The sequence below is a fragment of the Salvelinus alpinus genome, chromosome 7, assembly GCF_045679555.1.
Source record: "Salvelinus alpinus chromosome 7, SLU_Salpinus.1, whole genome shotgun sequence".
Lineage (NCBI taxonomy): Eukaryota > Metazoa > Chordata > Actinopteri > Salmoniformes > Salmonidae > Salvelinus > Salvelinus alpinus.
In genome coordinates, this window is record NC_092092.1 from 70,083,989 (window position 1) to 70,103,573 (window position 19,585).

Consider the following 19,585-nt stretch of genomic DNA (forward strand, 5'->3'; position numbering starts at 1 on the left):
ACGGTTGTGTTTGAGGGTAGCCTTGATACAAGTCAGACCATAATCTTTATTTACCTTTTCACATTAAAATAATTTCTTTGGGGCAATTCTTCTTTGATCCGGGCATATGTGTACAGTGTCCGACGAAAACATCCTTGTCACTTCAATTTGTCTTTCAATGACTTACATGTCCACCTTTCAAAAGAACCCTGCAAATCCAATTATGACGTCTATTTCTAAACAACCTTCAGAAGCAGTGGTCATGATGAAAGCTGTTAGCGTATCAACCTACCATTTGTCATGTCTTTGAGTATTTCACACAGGCAGGATGTTCCTGTGAAAGGGATTTGTCTGACCTCCTCTTTCACCACTCAGCTTTACAAGTTTCAAAAGGAAAACAAAAGCTCACAGTCTTTCCACACATTCTCATGTTTGTCAGATTACTTACTACATGCAAGTCAAGAGATAAGATGGGTTTAATTCCATCTCATGGTTGGGGAAATCTTCACATTCTTTACTCACTGTGAACAGGAACTACAGCCCTGGTGCAATTATTTGCAAGCAGGGAAATGGAATTAAATTAATTGTAATTAAAGGGTTCATTTGAATTTAACTTTTGAGTTTCAATGTAAAGTTTCAGGTGCGCTAAAACACATAGTAGTCCTCAGAGGAGGCTGGACTCCAGTTGGAAATGCAAGCTGTTTGCTGCCCTGCTCACATGGTAGCTAGACTCAATTCGCAAATGTGATCTCTTGTAAACAAACTGCAGCTCTGGGTAGACCCTGCCTATACTGTAGGTACAGATCTAGGATCAGCTTACCCTCACCGAATCGTAACTTTCACTAGTAGTGGGAAACACTCAACTGACCTTAGATCAGCGTGTTTGGGCAACTTCATCCACGGTTGCGTCCCAAATGCCACCCTATTCTCTTAATAGTGTGCAACCTTTGACCAGGGCCCATAGTGCACTGTAAATATAATAGGGTGCCATTTGGGACGCACAAATGTCTGTCCTGCCTCCTCTTGTCCAGGTGCAGACCTGCAGGTGTGCCAGCCCAAGGGCCTGACTTGCTGTTCCAGGAGGATGGAGGAACGTTACCAGATGACTGCCAGGCAGAATATGGAGTCAGGCCTGCAGACAGTCAGCGCACCGCTCAAACTCCTCATCATCCAGAACGCAGCTGTCTTCCAAGGTGAGAATGTTTCTAATGTGTGTCTTGACTGTTGTCCATCATACACACTTATCCAGAGCCATTTACAGGAGCAATTAGGATTAAGTGCCTCGCTCAAGAGCACATTCAAAAAATGCACCTAGTCAGCCCAGGGATTCAAACCAGCAACCTTTCAGTTACTGGCCCAACACTCTTAACCGCTATGCTACCTGCCGCCCCAACATCTCATTTGAACTTGGGTGGAGTCATGACGACAATTTAGGAGGATCAGAACAGTAGTTTCCTGTCTCAACTAGGCTATCACCATCTTGCTTTGCCCTTCTTCAAAATGGTTGCTGCTGCTTAATGAAAATGTATTGCATTTTCAGTACATGTTTAGGTTTTTAAGATAGATTTTTCAGTTACTGAGAGATACTGTTACTTCTCAGTATGCAGTCTGTTCTGTATGACAAGTGTTTAGTGCCAGAGAGTTTTGACATACAAGAGAACGTGGACCCACAGGACTATACTTTACAATGGGTACACTCTTGTAGCTACTAGCATGACACGCCATCATCTTGACATGCCAATTAAAAGTTGATGTTTAATGTGGAGCAAAGGGCTTGGCTGACTTGGTTGTAAGCTACATGCTAACAATGTTAGAGACGGCCACTGTGGTTGACTCCAGTTCCCTAGAAGAAGCTCGATGCTAATTGGTTTAGGATAGGACTTGAAACAACTCCCTAAACAACCCACCGAGTGGAATCAATACTAGAACATGCTGGTCTTGTCCTGTTTGATCTCTTTCTCTCTACCCCCCTCTTTGTCTCTCTTTCTCTCTCCTGTCCTCTCTGTCTCTCTTTCTCTATCCCTCTAATCCCCCCTTCTCTCTCTTTCTCTCTCCCCTCCTCTCTGTCTCTTTCTATCTCCCCTCCTTCCTGTCTCTATCTCTCTCCCTCCCTCCCTCTTTCTTTCTTTCTTTCTTTCTTTCTCTCCCTCTCTCCCTCTCTCTTTACAACTCTCTGTCTCTTTTCTATTGGGAATTGAGTACATGCCTTCTTTGCAATCTTCTGTGCTCCTCCGTCTCTTTTGTTCTTTTGTGCACTCAGATCAAAGGCCTTCCCCCTCTCCATCTCCCATCTTGGAGTAGTATTCTCTCTCTCTCTCTCCCCCTCTCCTCCTCTCCTCCTCCCCCCATCACCTGCCTCTCTTAACTCAGACTGCATCAGAGGTTTGCCCTTTTGAAGTAAACTTTGCCGAACAATGGTGAAAGTAATGACTCTGTCACGGGTTTTTCGGGGGCTGTTCAAATGACAAGCTGCTTCTGCATCGGGAGTAACAAGGAATAGATCTTCTATTCCCTCATACCTGTTGATTAGAAACAGGTATCATCAGGAATCTCCATATAGAGAGTTATTTATTTAGTCTGTTTCCCTCTGTAAACTGTGTTCTGTGATGTAAGTATGACCTCTCAAAAACAGTTTGACATTCCATAAGCCTTCAAATCAAATAACATTTTATTTATCACATGCTTCATAAACAACAGGTGTAGAGTAACAGTGAAATGCTTGGTAAACAACAGGTGTAGACTAACAGTGAAATGCTTCGTAAACAACAGGTGTAGACTAACAGTGAAATGCTTCGTAAACAACAGGTGTAGACTAACAGTGAAATGCTTGGTAAACAACAGGTGTAGACTAACAGTGGAATGCTTGGTAAACAACAGGTGTAGACTAACAGTGAAATGCTTCGTAAACAACAGGTGTAGACTAACAGTGAAATGCTTGGTAAACAACAGGTGTAGACTAACAGTGGAATGCTTGGTAAACAACAGGTGTAGACTAACAGTGAAATGCTTCATAAACAACAGGTGTAGACTAACAGTGAAATTCTTGGTAAACAACAGGTGTAGACTAACAGTGAAATGCTTGGTAAACAACAGGTGTAGACTAACAGTGAAATGCTTGGTAAACAACAGGTGTAGACTAACAGTGAAATGCTTGGTAAACAACAGGTATAGACTAACAGTGAAATGCATACTTTCCAACATGTAGAGTTAAAGATAAAGATAATAATAATAATAATTTAAATAGTGACACAAGGAATAAATACACATTGAATAACAAATACCAATAACAAGTAAAAAATAACATGGCTATATACAAGGAGTACCAGTACCGAGTTGATGTGCAGGGGTACGAGGTAATAACATGGCTATATACAGGTAGTACCAGGACCGAGTTGATGTGCAGGGGTACGAGGTAATAACATGGCTATATACAGGTAGTACCAGGACCGAGTTGATGTGCAGGGGTACGAGGTAATAACATGGCTATATACAGGTAGTACCAGGACCGAGTTGATGTGCAGGGGTACGAGGTAATAACATGGCTATATACAGGTAGTACCAGGACCGAGTTGATGTGCAGGGGTACGAGGTAATAACATGGCTATATACAGGTAGTACCAGGACCGAGTTGATGTGCAGGGGTACGAGGTAATAACATGGTTATATACAGGTAGTACCAGGACCGAGTTGATGTGCAGGGGTACGAGGTAATTGAGTTAGCTATGTACATACTGTATAGGTAGGGGTAAAGTGACTAGGCAACAGATGGATAATAAACAGTAGCAGCAGTGTATGTGGTGAATATGAAAGTATGTGTGCGTGTGGTGTCACTATGCATGTGTGCTCATGTTATGTGTGTGTGTGGGCATGTGTAGCGCGTGTGTGTATGTGTGTGTTGGGGTGTCAGTGTAAGTATGTGTGAGTGTGTGGGTAGGGTCCAGTGTATGTGCATAGAGTCAGTGCAAGAGAGTTAGTGTAAAAAAGGGTCAGTGTCAGGGTAGCTATTTGATTAGCTATTTAACCAGTCTTGTTTAGCAGTCTTACTTAGCAGTCTTGTGGCTTGGGGTTAGAAGCTGGTCAGGGTCCTGTTGGTTCCAGACTTGGTGCATCGGTACCGCTTGCCGTGCAGTAGCAGAGAGAACAGTATATGGCTTGTTTTTGCTTTGACAATTTGGGGTCTTCCTATGACACGCCTGGTATAGAGGTGCTGGATGGCAGGGAGCCTGGCCCTCATCCTCCTGTGGGGGAAGAGGCACTGTCGTGCCCTCTTCACAACTGTGTGGGTGTGTGTGGAACATGTTTAATTCCTTAGTGATGTGGACACCAAGGAACTTGAAGCTCTCAACCCATTCCACTACAGCCCCGTCGATGTGGATGGGGGTGTGCTCGCCCCTCCATTTCCTGTAGTCCACGATCAGCTCCTTTGTCTTGCTGACGTTGTGGGAGAGGTTATTGTCTTGGCCAGGTCTCTGACCTCCTCCCTGTAGGCTGCATCATCGTCATCGATGATCAGTCTTACAACTGTTGTTTCGTCAGCTAACTTGATGATGGTGTTGGAGTCGTGCGTGGCCACGCAGCCGTGGGTGAACAGGGAGTACAAGAGGGGACTAAGCATACACCCTTGAGGGGCCCCCATGTTGATGGTCAGTGTGGCGGTTGTGTTGTTGCCTACCCTCACCGCCTGGGGGCAGCCCTTCAGGAAGTCCAGGATCGAGTTGCAGATGGATGTGTTCAGTCCCAGGGTCCTGATGTTGGTGATGAGCTTAGAGGGGACTATGCTGATCTGTAGTCAATGAACAGCATTTCTTAAATAGGTATTCCTTTTGTCCAGGTGGGTGAGGGCTTGTGGAGTGCAATAGAGATTGCGTCATCTGTGGATCTGTTGGGTGGATCTGAAGTGGGTCCGTCCAGGATGTCTGGGATGATGATGTTGATGTCAGCCATGACCAGCCTTTCAAAGAATTTCATGGCTATTGATGTGAGTGCTACAGGGCGATAGTCATTTAGGCAGGTTACCATCGCATTTTTGGGCACGAGGACTATGGTGGTCTGCTTGAAACATGTTGGTATAACAGGGATAGGTTGAAAATGTCAGTGAAGACACTTTCCAGCACATGTTTTGAGTACGCGTCCTGGTATTCCGTCTGGCCCCGCAGCTACGGAGAGCAAGATCACCTAGTCATCTGGGAACAGCTGTTGCTCTCAAGCATGGTTCAGTGTTGCTTTCGCACCATTCCTTTCTTTTTGGAGAGCAGAATTCCTTCCTCCTTTTTTTATAGGATTTATTCAGACAGTACAGAACAAGATGGGGAAGTAGGGCAGGAGCAGAGATAGCTAACTGGAAAGGCGGTCTGGGGTATCGAACTCACAACCTTCAGGGCTCTGTCCTTGGAGTTACCACTCAACTACACAACTATACAACTTTTACCTATTGGCTGTCTGTTAACATTGCAGGTGTTCCAACGAATGTAGACCATCCTCGGGTACACCTTGGTGTGTTGGAAATGTTCACAACTTTCTTGTGAGATCTCTTTGTGACATCATGCTATGGGGGTCTGATAGCTATTACTTTGAATGAGCAGTGGTATCCCCATTTTCTGGTTCAGAGCCAAAACCTGTGCTGTTATATGATGCTCTGCTGGGCTACAAGTTTGAGGATGAAGTTTGATTTTGTGGAATGATATCAGCAAAATATTTGCATAATGATAAAGTATGATAGTCAGATGGCAGCATGTACTTTGACTTGATGGACCAGCCAAATTCATATTGATTCATCATTACCTCCATCCTCTCACTCTCAATGATTGCCTCTCTCACTGAAAGGCCTGCTGTTGTCCAAGTTGTTTAAAATTGACAATCCTTCAACCTTAGTAGGACAGCGGATGCTAATCTTGAACTCTAATCTTTTGAAAATGAAAAGCTGATGCAGGCATGCTGAGAATTTAATTTCCTCAATTATGAAATATGATATTTCTGATGAACTTGTTATTATCGTCAGCTGCTGCAAGCCTTTGCCGAGCCTGAGGTTGGTTCTATATTTTCTTTCTTTTTTAATACCGGTGAAGTGTCTTGGGTGATTATTATTATAGTAGCCTACCTTATGGAGTGAAAAGTGCCTCAGAGAGAAGGAGAGTTGTCAACTCGGTCAGCCGCACTAAAAAGCTAATCAGTGGAGGAGTTTGGTTTTGCCATGTCCTTCAAAGTGACTGACATCTCCAGTTATAGCAGTAATGTGTGCTTTAGAGCAGTTCCAGTGATGGGTAAAGGTCGGATGAGGCGGAGGCGCAATAGCCTCACTTTGAACCAACCATTAGGGAGGGAATGTTGGGGACACAATTTGTCTTCAAAAAGAGACGAGAGAGCAGAACAAATTATTTTGTTTAAAGTCTGTTCAATTAAATGTGGTGTGACTGATGCATTTTAAATGAGTAATTTTACCCTACTGTAGGTACAGTATTTGTGTGAAGAAGCTACACAGTATCCGAATGGAGCTGTGACAGACGAGACTTGGGCCTAGATTCAGTCAGTTCAGTCTTAACCCGCAATAACATTTACGCAATGCCGTCGGGGTTAGGGTTAGGGTTATTCACATTTTTGTAAAAAAAATATAAAAATCACATTTTCAAACAGTCCATTTATATTTTCCAACGGGGCTATACATTTGGGTGAGGTTTTTTTCTCGCCTGAGTAGCCTCGTTTCACGACTTCCACCAAAGTTGGTCCCTCTCCTTTTTCAGGCGGCGTTCGGCAGACGAAGTCACCGACCTTCTAGCCATCACCAATCCACTTTTCATTTCTCCATTGGTTTTGTCTTGTCTTCCATCACACCTGGTTCCAATTCCATCAATTACATGTTGTGTATTTAACCCTCTGTTTCCCCCCATGTCCTTGTCCATAATTGTTTGTTGTAGTGCACGACATACTAGTATTTTTGTTTGACCCATTTATTATTATGTTTAATGGTTATTAAACACAACCATTGTAAATCAGTTTCCGCTTTCCTGCGCCTGACTTCTCTGCATCGCATTACACCTAGGGGCAGAACGACAGATTTTTACCTTGTCAGCTCGGGGATTCGATCTAGCAACCTTTCGGTTACTAGTCCAACACTCTAACCACTAGGCTGCCTGCCGCCCCAATTACTGCTTCGCATACAAGCCAGTGAGTTCAATGCGTTACAGCAGGATGAGTCAACAGACGTGGCGGGCCTGGCACAGCTCCCGGTATATGTCCGTTACGTTTATGGGGGGTCAATTAAGGAAGACATCCTCTTCTGCAAAACACTGGAAACCAGGACAACAGGAGAGGATATTTTTCAAGTACTAGACAGCTTTGTGACATCAAATGGACTTTGGTGGTCAAGATGTGTTGTTATCTGTAATGATGGGGCAAAAGCCATGACAGGGAGGCATAGTGGAGTGGTAACGCACGTGCAAGCAGTTGCTCCTGACGCCACTTGGGTACACTGCAGCATCCACCAAGAGGCTCTTGCTGCCAAGGGAATGCTTGACAGCTTGAAAGATGTTTTGGACACTACAGTGAAAATGGTTAACTTTGTTAAAGCAAGGCCCCTGAACTCTCGTGTATTTTCTGCACTATGCAATGATATGGGCAGCGACCATGTAACGCTTTTACAACATACAGAAGTGCGCTGGTTACCAAGGGGGATAGTATTGACACGTTTTTTTGAATTGAGAGACGAGCTTAAAGTTTTCTTTACTGACCATAATTTTGACTTGTCTAACCGCTTGCATGATGACGAGTTTCTCACGTGACTTTTTCTCGCTTGAGTGATCTGAATCTATGATTACAGGGAGTCTCCGCAACTATATTCAAAATTGAGGCTTTGATTAAGAAGTTGGAGCTCTTCTCTGTCTGCATTAACAAGGACAACACACATGTCTTTCCATCATTGTATGATGTTTTGTGTGCAAATTAACTCAAGCTTACAGACAATGTCAAATGTGATATAGCGAAGCACCTGAGTGAGTTGGGTGCGCAATTACACAGGTACTTTCCCGAAACGGATGGCACAAACAACTTAATTTGTTATCCCTTTCATGCCCTGCCTCCAGTCGACTTACAGATATCTGAACAAGAGAGCCTCATCGAAATTGCAACAAGCGGTTCCGTGAAAATAGAATTTAATCGAAAGCCACTTTGCCAGATTTCTTGATTGGGCTGGGTTCAGAGTATCTTGCCATGGCAAATCGCGCTGTTAAGACACTGATGCCCTTTGCAACCACGTACCTATTTGAGAGTGGATTCTCGGCCCTCACTAGCATGAAAACTAAATACAGGCACAGACTGTGTGTGGAAAATTATTTAAGACTGAGACTCTCCAATACAACCCAACATTGCAGAGTTATGTGCATCCTTTCAAGCACACCCTTCTCATTAACATGTGGTGAGTTATTCACAATTTCCGATGGACAAATAATGTTTTATATGAAAGATGGTTAAATATTGATTATTATTATGAGTGCGCTGACCCTGGTGCTAGAGGGGGTATGCAGCTGGAGGTTGAATGTTTGAAGGGGTACGATACTATAAAAAGTTTGGGAACCACTGACCTAGAGGACATTGCCATTGGATGCACCAAGTCGCATAAGTAGAAATCCCTGTGCTACAAGCTCAAACCCTGGAATGTGTTGTAATCTACACCGCTACTAGGTTGGTATAAATACTTATTCTAACGATTTTCAATTTGAGTGTCATTATTTCTATATAGCCTTTCTTGTTCTAAACTTCTAACATGGGTCGGATGTAAGGATGGGTGTGGTTTTGTGACAATGACCACTGGAGGAGCAACCATTCACCGATTTGACAGCTCCAACGCAGTTACACCTCCGACATTGCCCAAACAAAATAAATTATATGCCTTGAAGTTGTCGGTTATTTTGGGTTAATGCTGAACTGATTGAACCTAGGCCTTGGAGTATTCTTTACATCCCAGCATATGGGGAAAAGGCAAAACAACACACTCACAAATGAGCTTCTCTCGGCTGGCTCCACTACACAGACCCTGGAGGGCAGGGATCACAAACCACATTACTGTCTCTACAGTTTCATCACACACCATTACTCCACTGCACTCCAGTGAGAAACTGGCACCCTGAAGGAGCCAGAGGAACCATCAGGGTTCACCAGGGGGAGTCACTTAGAAGTCCAAAGAGAACCTCCAGTTAATAAACATGAGAGAATTGGAGAGCAGTCTTGGTTAGTGGGTACATGAACGAGGGTTGAGGAGGCTTGATTGCTCAGACTCCCAGAGACTTGGGTGAAATAAGTGGATAGCAGTATCTGGCTACATGCAGAATAAACATGTGGACAAGGAGGGAGGGAGAGAAAGTCTGTGATGTCAATTCCTCTGCCTGTAAGGAAAGTGGGACAGCCAGCACCCCTGGAACGACTGGCTGGGTCCAGGGAAAGCAGGCGCAGTGGGGAGGTACACAAACTGCTCTGACTGTGGTTGCCTCCCAAATGGCACCCTATTCCCTTTGTAGTGCACTACGTTTGAGCAGAGCCCTATGGGTCCTGGCCACAAGTAGTGCACTATAGGGAATAGTGTGCCATTTGGGAAGCAGACTCACAGGAAGCATGAGGCAGTGTGAGCTGGGCTATCCGTACGTGGTACTGCGAAGTAGCGAAGCTATATACTCCTCCCTGAAAACCTCTCTCTGAAAACCTCTCTTTGAAAACAACTCACAGGGGGAAAAGGAGCACTAGAAATGATAGGGAGTTGGGAGCTAGCTTGAAAGGACGCTCAAACATCAACACATCGGACAACCTGGGGTGTTCAGCATCACTGCTACACAACAGAATATGTCTGACGAGGCCCTTATTGCAACTGTCACAATGAAGAGAGCTAGGAGACCCAATGACGAGAGCTAGGAGACCCAACCGAACGCATAAAAAATGTGAACAAAAACCTGGAATAAATCTCGTTCCTGTCCTTGAGTTTTCCCGCACCTCATTGCTCCTAGCGGGGCCATCAAATTAGCATCTCATTAGCACCTGAAAAAAGTTGTATCGACTTTCCCCCCTGTCTTGGAGATGGGTTTTAATTACGCTTCAGTGTATTAGGAATTAGAATTGCGGACCCCCGTGGCCACTGGCAGGGGTGGGGGTTGACCTTGGGAACAAGCGCTGCCCTCATTTGTCTCCGATATTGCTGAATGGACTGGAGGAGGCTGGAGGATCCCGGGTCTCTCAGGGCAGAGCTGCACCTCCCTCCAACAGAAGACCTGCCTCTCCCTCCAACAGAAGAGCTGCCTCACCCTCCAACAGCCTATCTCAGGGCAGAGCTGCACCTCCCTCCAACAGAAGAGCTGTCTCTCAGTCCAACAGAAGCGCTGCCTCCCCTCCAACAGAAAAGCTGTCTCTCAGTCCAACAGAAGAGCTGCCTCTCCCTCCAACAGAAGAGCTGTCTCTCAGTCCAACAGAAGAGCTGCTTCTCCCTCCAACAGAAGAGCTGCCTCTCGTTCCAACAGAAGAGCTGTCTCTCCCTCCAACAGAAGAGCTGTCTCTCCCTCCAACAGAAGAGCTGTCTCTCCCTCCAACAGAAGAGCTGCCTCTCAGTCCAACAGAAGAGCTGCATCTCCTTCCAACAGATGAGCTGCCTCTCCCTCCAACAGCCTCTCTCAGGGCAGAGCTGCCTCTCCCTCCAACAGAAGAGCTGTCACTCAGTCCAACAGAAGAGCTGCCTCTCCCTCAACAGAAGAGCTGCCTCTCCCTCCAACAGAAGAGCTGTCACTCAGTCCAACAGAAGAGCTGCCTCTCCCTCAACAGAAGAGCTGCCTCTCCCTCCAACAGAAGAGTTGTCTCTCCCTCCAACAGAAGAGCGGCCTCTCCCTCCAACAGAAGAGCTGCCTCTCCCTCAACAGAAGAGCTGCCTCTCCCTCCAACAGAAGAGTTGTCTCTCCCTCCAACAGAAGAGCGGCCTCTCCCTCCAACAGAAGAGCTGCCTCTCCCTCCAACAGAAGAGCTGCCTCTCCCTCCAACAGAAGAGCTGTCTCTCCCTCCAACAGAAGGGCTGTCTCTCCTTCCAACAGAAGAGCTGCCTCTCCCTCCAACAGAAGAGCTGTCTCTCCCTCCAACAGAAGAGCTGCCTCTCAGTCCAACAGAAGAGCTGCCTCCCCTCCAACAGAAGAGCTGTCTCTCAGTCCAACAGAAGAGCTGCTTTTCCCTCCAACAGAAAAGCTGTCTCTCAGTCCAACAGAAGAGCTGCCTCTCCCTCCAACAGAAGAGCTGTCTCTCAGTCCAACAGAAGCGCTGCCTTTCCCTCCAACAGAAAAGCTGTCTGTCAGTTCAACAGAAGAGCTGCCTCTCCCTCCAACAGAAGAGCTGTCTCTCAGTCCAACAGAAGAGCTGCCTCTCCCTCCAACAGAAGAGCTGTCTCTCAGTCCAACAGAAGAGCGGCCTCTCCCTCCAACAGAAGAGCTGTCTCTCAGTCCAACAGAAGAGCTGCCTCTCCCTCCAACAGAAGAGCTGCCTCTCCCTCCAACAGAAGAGCTGCCTCTCCCTCCAACAGGAAAGCTGCCCCTCCCTCCAACAGAAGAGCTGTCTCTCCCTCCAACAGAAGAGCTGTCTCTCCCTCCAACAGAAGAGCTGTGTCTCCTTCCAACAGAAGAGCTGCCTCTCCCTCCAACAGCCTCTCTCAGGGCAAAGCTGCCTCTCCTTCCAGCAGAAGAGCTGCCTCTCCTTCCAACAGAAGAGCTGCCTCTCCCTCCAACAGAAGAGCTGTCTCTCCCTCCAACAGAAGAGCTGTCTCTCCCTCCAACAGAAGAGCTGTCTCTCCCTCCAACAGAAGAGCTGTCTCTCAGTCCAACAGAAGCGCTGCCTCTCAGTCCAACAGAAGAGCTGCCTCCCCTCCAACAGAAGAGCTGTCTCTCAGTCCAACAGAAGAGCTGCTTTTCCCTCCAACAGAAAAGCTGTCTCTCAGTCCAACAAAAGAGCTGCCTCTCCCTCCAACAGAAGAGCTGTCTCTCAGTCCAACAGAAGCGCTGCTTTTCCCTCCAACAGAAAAGCTGTCTGTCAGTTCAACAGAAGAGCTGCCTCTCCCTCCAACAGAAGAGCTGTCTCTCAGTCCAACAGAAGAGCTGCCTCTCCCTCCAACAGAAGAGCTGTCTCTCAGTCCAACAGAAGAGCGGCCTCTCCCTCCAACAGAAGAGCTGTCTCTCAGTCCAACAGAAGAGCTGCCTCCCCCTCCAACAGAAGAGCTGCCTCTCCCTCCAACAGGAAAGCTGCCCCTCCCTCCAACAGAAGAGCTGTCTCTCCCTCCAACAGAAGAGCTGTCTCTCCCTCCAACAGAAGAGCTGTGTCTCCTTCCAACAGAAGAGCTGCCTCTCCCTCCAACAGCCTCTCTCAGGGCAGAGCTGCCTCTCCTTCCAACAGAAGAGCTGCCTCTCCCTCCAACAGAAGAGCTGCCCCCTCTCCAACAGAAGAGCTGCCTCTCCCTCCAACAGCCTCTCTCAGGGCAGAGCTGTCTCTCCCTCCAACAGAAGGGCCGTCTCTCCCTCCAACAGAAGGGCTGTCTCTCCCTCCAACAGAAGCGCTGCCTCTCCCTCCAACAGAAGCGCTGCCTCTCCCTCCAACAGAAGAGCTGTCTCTCTCTCCAAAAGAAGAGCTGCGTCTCCTTCCAACAGAAGAGCTGCCTCTCCCTCCAACAGCCTCTCTCAGGGCAGAGCTGCCTCTCCTTCCAACAGAAGAGCTGCCTCTCCTTCCAACAGAAGAGCTGCCTCTCCCTCCAACAGAAGAGCTGCCCCCTCTCCAACAGAAGAGCTGTCTCTCCCTCCAACAGAAGCGCTACCTCTCCCTCCAACAGAAGCGCTGCCTCTCCCTCCAACAGAAGAGCTGTCTCTCTCTCCAACAGAAGAGCTGCGTCTCCTTCCAACAGAAGAGCTGCCTCTCCCTCCAACAGCCTCTCTCAGGGCAGAGCTGCCTCTCCTTCCAACAAAAGAGCTGCCTCTCCTTCCAACAGAAGAGCTGTCTTTCCCTTCAACAGAAGAGCTGTCTCTCCCTCCAACAGAAGAGCTGTCTCTCCCTCCAACAGAAGAGCTGCCTCTCAGTCCAACAGAAGAGCTGTCTCTCCCTCCAACAGAAGAGCTGGCTCTCAGTCCAACAGAAGAGCTGTCTTTCCCTCCAACAGAAGAGCTGTCTCTCCCTCCAACAGAAGAGCTGTCTCTCCCTCCAACAGAAGAGCGGTGTTTCCCTCCAAAAGAAGAGCTGTCTCTCCCTCCAACAGAAGAGCTGCCTTTCAGTCCAACAGAAGAGCTGTCTCTCCCTCCAACAGAAGAGTTGCCTCTCAGTCCAACAGAAGAGCTGTCTTTCCGTCCAACAGCCAATAATCAAAGTCACAGATTCCTCTTTTCCTCCACGTCCAATCCTTGTCTCCGGCTTGTTAGTGATTCGCCCGATCTTAAGTGCTTCTGGCGTCTGGTTTGAACAGGTCCCTCTTTCTCCCTCCCCCTCTCTTTACCCCCTCTTTCTCTCTCTCTCTCGCTCTCTCCCCTTCTCTCTCTTCCCTCTCTCCCTCTCTCCCCAGCCATCTACTCTCCTTTAATAATCCCCTGCTTCGTTTTCTCAGCGGAGTATTTTTATTTTCTGTCGAAGTTCTCCCATCTGCAACCCAATAACGGTGAAGACTATTGGAGTGAATGAGTTCCTGCTGCTTCGAGCTTGAGGCGTCTCCAGTTGTTTACTCGCCACCCCAAGGCAGATGTAATAAGTTAATGACGGGTAGTGCCATCTCCATCTCCAACAGGCCCCTTCATGCGTCGTTTACTTGACAAGTTGCAATCTACTGCCCATTACCACATCTTTCTCTATCAAATTGTAATTTGTTTCTAACTTAATAGCCAGTGTTTTATTATTATGCCTCACGTATTTGCTCAGTTGTAATGAGATTTCCAGATCCTCTCCAAGTCCATACCGGCAGAGCTCCGCTGGGTCTATGCAAACTGTGGGGGGAAATAGATACTTATTAGAGCGGTGTAATCCTAGAACTGCTCTGTCTTTCTCTGGGAGGTTCTGTGCTATCGGGGGATTCAGGGAGGGGAGCCTCAGAGGCCTAGTGCATTAGGAAGGGCTTAGTGAGGCATTAGAGTAGCTACGTGTCTGTAAGCCTCTGTGTACATCAGTTGTGCCGTGAGGGGATCAAATCATCTCAAACTGCAGGGCAATGGTGATGAGAGTCCTGAGAGGCCAAGGATCAGACTGCTTCTATTGGTCCCCTGGTTTAGTGACAGCAAGCCAGAGTCAAGATCACACCAGGCAAACAGAGGATTGCTTACTACTCAGTAATAATTCTGCATCCCAATGGCACCCTATTCCCCATATAGTGCACTAGTTTTGACAACTATTTCTCCCGGACCAGGCCCAAATTCCCGTCATTCACATGAAGAAAAGACGGAGATACAGGGGGCGCAGATCCGGGTGGTTTGTGAGTATTTGTCGGTAAGTGGGTAACCCACCTCTACCATCCGTTCTATCGGCCACGTACAATCACTGGAAAATAAACTGGATGAGCTCCGTTTGAGACTATCCTACCAACGGGACATTAAAAACTCTAATATCTTATGTTTCACCGAGTTGTGGCTGAACGACGACACGCATAATATACAGTTGGCTGGGTTTTCTGTGCATCGGCAGGACAGAATAGCTACGTCCGGTAAGACGAGGGGTGGTGGTGTGTATCTATTTGTCAATAACAGCTGTTGCGCAATGTCTAATATTAAGGAAGTCTCGAGGAATTGCTCGCCTGGGGTAGAGTACCTCATGATAAGCTGTTGACCACACTATCTACCAAGAGAGTTTTCATCTATATTTTTTGTAGCTGTCTATTTACAACCACAAACCGATGCTGGCACTAAGACAGCACTCAACGAGCTGTATATAGCCATAAGCAAACAAGAAAATGCTCATCCAGAAGCGATGCTCCTAGTGGCCGGAGACTTTAATGCAGGCAAACTTAAATCCATTTTACCTAATTTCTACCAGCATGCAACCAGAGGAAAAAAAACTCTAGACCACCTTTACTTCACACACAGAGACACATACAAAGGTCTCCCTTGCCTTCCATTTGGCAAATATTTTTTATTTATTATGATAAAAAAATGTTTTGCCCTTTTTCTCCCCAATTTCATGGTAACCAAATTGCTAGTTACTGTCTTGTCTCATTGCTGCAACTCCCATACGGACTCGGGAGAGGCGTAATTCGAGAGCCGTGCTTCCTCCGAAACACAACCCAACCAAGCTGCACTGCTTCTTGACACAATGCCCACTTAACCCGGAAGCCAGCCACACCGATATGTCACTGTACACCTGGCGACCGTGTCAGCATGCACTGCGCCCGGCCCGCCACAGGAGTCGTAGTGAGCAATGACATCTCTGCCGGCCGAACCCTGCCCTAACCTAGACGACACTGGGCCAATTGTGTGCCGCCCCATGGGTCTCCCGGTTGCGGATGGCTGCGACAGAGCCTGGACTCGAACCCAAAATCTCTAGTGGCACAGCTAGCACTGTGATGCAGTGCCTTAGACAAATGCGCCACTCGGGAGGCCCCCCTTTTGGCAAATCTGACCCTAATTCTATCCTCATGATTCCTGCTTACAAGCGAAACCTAAAGCAGGAAGTACCAGTGACTCGCTCAATACCGAAGTGGTCAGGTGACGCGGATGCTACGCTACAGGACTGTTTTGCTAGCACAGACTGAAATATGTTCCGGGATTCATCCAATGGTATTGAGTAGTATGTCACCGGCTTCATCAATAAGTGCATTGACGACATCGTCCCCACAGTGTCCATACGTACATATCCCAACCAGAAGCGATGGATTACAGGCAACATCGGCACCAAATTAAAAGCTAGAGCTGACGCTTTCAAGGAGCGGGACACTAATCCGGACGCTTATAATAAAACACCGCTATGCCCTCAGACGAACCATCAAACAGGCAAAGAGTCATTACAGGACTAAGTTTGAATCCTACTACACCATCTCTGACGCTCGTCGGATGTGGCAGGGCTTGCAAACGATTACGGACTACAAAGGGAAACCCAGCCGTGAGCTGCCCAGTGAAGCAAGCCAACCAGACGGGCTAAATACCTTTTATGCTCGCTTCGAGGCAAGCAACACTGAAGCATGCATGAGAGCACCAGCTGTTCTGAACGACTGTGTGATCAATCTCTCCGTAGCCGATGTGAGCAAGACCTTTAAACAGGTCAACATTCATAAGGCCACGTGGCCATACAGATTACCAGGATGTGTACTCAGAGCATGCACAGACCAACTGGCAAGTGTCTTTACTGACATTTTCAGTAAAGACCTCTCCCTGACCTCTCCCTGACCGAGTCTGTAATACCTACATGTTTCAAGCAGACCACCATAATCCCCGTGCCCAAGAAAGCGAAGGTAACCTGCCTAAATGACTACCGCCCCGTAGCACTCACTTCGGTAGCCATGAAGCGCTTTGAAAGGCTGATCATGGCTCACATCAACACCATCATCCCGGAAACCCTAGACCGACTTCAATTCGCATACTGCCCCAACAGATCCACAAATTACGCAATATCAATCGCACTCCACGCTGGCCTTTCCCACCTGGACAAATGGAACACCTATGTGAGAATGATGTTCATTGACTACAGCTCAGCATTCAACACCATAGTGCCCACAAAGCTCATCACTAAGCTAAGGACCCTGGGACTAAACACCTCCCTCTGCAACTGGATCCTGGAGGTTCTGACGGGCCGCCCAAAGGTGTTAAGGGTAGGCAACAACACATCTACCACGCTGATCCTCAACACGGGGGCCCCTCAGGGATGTGTGCTTAGTGCTCTCTTGTACTCCCTGTTCACCAACGACTGCGTGGCTACATGGTCCAAACACACCAAGACAGTCGTGAAGAGGGCACAACAATGCCTTTTCCCCCCCAGGAGACTGAAAATATTTGGCATGGGTCCCTAGATCCTCAAAAGGTTCTACAGCTGCACCATCGAGAGCATCCTGACCAGTTGCATCACTGCCTGGTATGGCAACTGCTCGGCATCCGGCCGTAAGGCTCTACAGAGGGTAGTGTGTACGGCCCAGTACAACACTGGGGCCAAGCTTCCTGTCATCCAGGGCCAATATACTAGGTGGTGTCAGAGGAAGGCCCAAAAAATTGTCAAAGACTCCAGTCACCCAAGTCATAGGCTGTTCTCTCTGCTACCGCACAGCAAGCGGTACTGGAGTCTAGGTCCAACAGTCTGCTTAACTGCTTCTATCCCCAAGCCATAAGACTGCTGAACAATTCATTGACCCCCCCCCCTTGTTTGTACGCTGCTGCTACTTGCTGTTTATTATCTATGCATAGTCACTTTACCCCTACCTACATGTACAAATTACCTCGACTAACCTGTACCCCTGCACATTAACTCGGTACCGGTACCCCCCTCTATATAGTCCTGTTGTTGTTATTTTATTGTGTAACTTTTTATTATTATTTACTTTAGTTTATTTAGTAAAGATTTTCTTAACTCTATTTTCTTAAAACTGCATTGTTGGTCAAGGGCTTGTAAGTAAGCATTTCATAGTATAAATGTTTTTTATTTATTTCACCTTTATTTAACCATGTTGGCCAGTTGAGAACAAGTTCTCATTTACAACTGCGACCTGGCCAAGATAAAGCAAAGCAGTGTGACAAAAACAACAACAGAGTTACATATGGGATAAACAAACGTACAGTCAATAACACAAATTGAAAAATCTGTACACAGTGTGTCCAAATGAAGTAAGGAGGTAAGGCAGTAAATAGGCCATAGTGGCAAAGTAATTACAATTTAGCAATTTACACTGGAGTGATAGATGTGCAGATGAGGACGTGCAAGTATAAATACTGGTGTGCAAAAGAGCAGAAAAACAATATGGGGATGACGTAGGTGTAGTTGGTTGGATGGATGGGCTATTTACAGATGGACTGTGTACAGCTGCAGTGATCGGTCAGCTGCTCTGACAGCTGACACTTAAAGTTAGTGAGGGAGATATAAGTCTCCAACTTCAGTGATTTTTGCAGTTCGTTCCAGTCATTGTCAGCAGAGAACTGGATGGAGAGACGGCCAAAGGAAACGTTGGCTTTGGGAATGACCAGTGAAATATACCTGCTAGAGCGTGCACTACGGGTGGGTGCTGCTATGGTGACCAGTGAGCTGAGATAAGGTGGAGCTTTACCTGGAGCCAGTGAGTTTGGCGACGAATAGCCAACGAGAGCATACAGGTGGCAGTGGTGGGTAGTATATGGGGCTTTGGTGACAAACGGATGGCACTGTGATAGACTACATCCAATTTGCTGAGTGTTGGAGGCTATTTTAAATGACATCACCGAAGTCAAGGATCGGTATGATTGTCAGTTTTACGAGGGTGTGTTTGGCAGCATGAGTGAAGGATGCTTTGTTGCGAAATAGGAAGCCGATTCTAGATTTAATTTTGTATTGGAGATGCTTAATATGAGTCTGGAAGGAGAGTTTACAGTCTAACCAGACACCTAGGTATTTATAGTTGTCCACATATTCTAAGTCAGAACCGTCCAGAGTAGTGATGCTAGTCGGGCGGGCGGGTGCAGCCAGCGATCGGTTGAAGAGCATGCTTTTCGTTTTACTAGCATTTTAAGAGCAGTTGGAGGCCATGGAAGGAGTGTTGTATGGCGTTGAAGCTGCGGGGGGTGCAGAGCTGTTGGCCGGGGTTGGGGTAGCCAGGTGGAGAGCATGGCCATCCTTAGAGAAATGCTTATTGAAATTCTCGATTAATGTGGATTTATCAGTGGTGACAGTGTTTCCTAGCCTCAGTACAGTGGGTAGCTGGGAGGAGGTGCTCTTTTTCTCCATGGACTTTACAGTGTCCCAAAACTTTTTGGAATTAGTGCTGCAAGATGCAAATTTCTGTTTGAAAAAGCTAGCCTTTGCTTTCCTACCTGACTGTGCATATTGGTTCCTGACTTCCTTGAAAAGTTTCATATCGCGGGGACTATTCGATGCTAGTGCAGTACACCACAGGATATGTTTGTGCTGGTCAAGGGCAGTCAGGTCTGGAGTGAACCAAGGGCTATATCTGTTCTTTGTTCTACATTTTTTGAAAGGGGCATGCTTATTTAAGATGGTGTGGAAAGCACTTTTAAAGAATATCCAGGCATCCTCTACTGACGGGTCTACACATGTTGTATTCTGCGCATGTGACAAATACAATTTGATTTGATAATTGAGGCTCTTGATACCGTTAAGGACAGAACCCACCATAAGGAACGTGGACCGTGTGCAGTAGATCACCTGATGGTTGTCGACGGGGGTTATTAAACATGTACAATTGAAGGAAAATAAAATGCTTGCATACATTCTGTGGTCAGAGAAGATAGAACCGCCACCCGCTGCTTTGAACCGTCAGTCAGTATGGCCTGTTATGTCTTTTAGGCCTCTGAACTGAAGATACCTCAACATCCCATTTGATATACCACTATAGCAAACCTGATCGTTTTTCAGTTCACCAAAACCATCTTATTTCAGGTTATTATCCTGAATAACTCTGAGTTATATTTAGGTTGTCACGCGGATACTCCGTGGGAGGCTAATTCCCAAC

The 19,585-nt window shown here is 46.9% G+C and overlaps 1 protein-coding gene across 1 annotated transcript in view; it reads left to right on the plus strand.

Moving 5' to 3' along the window:
• Positions 1-19,585, plus strand: part of gpc3 (glypican 3) — a 386,092-nt gene that overhangs the window by 35,520 nt on the left and 330,987 nt on the right. Inside the window, exon 2 of the mRNA XM_071411469.1 lies at positions 1,011-1,172. Within this exon, the coding sequence (XP_071267570.1) occupies positions 1,011-1,172 (162 nt within the window). The remainder of the gene's footprint in view (positions 1-1,010; positions 1,173-19,585) is intronic.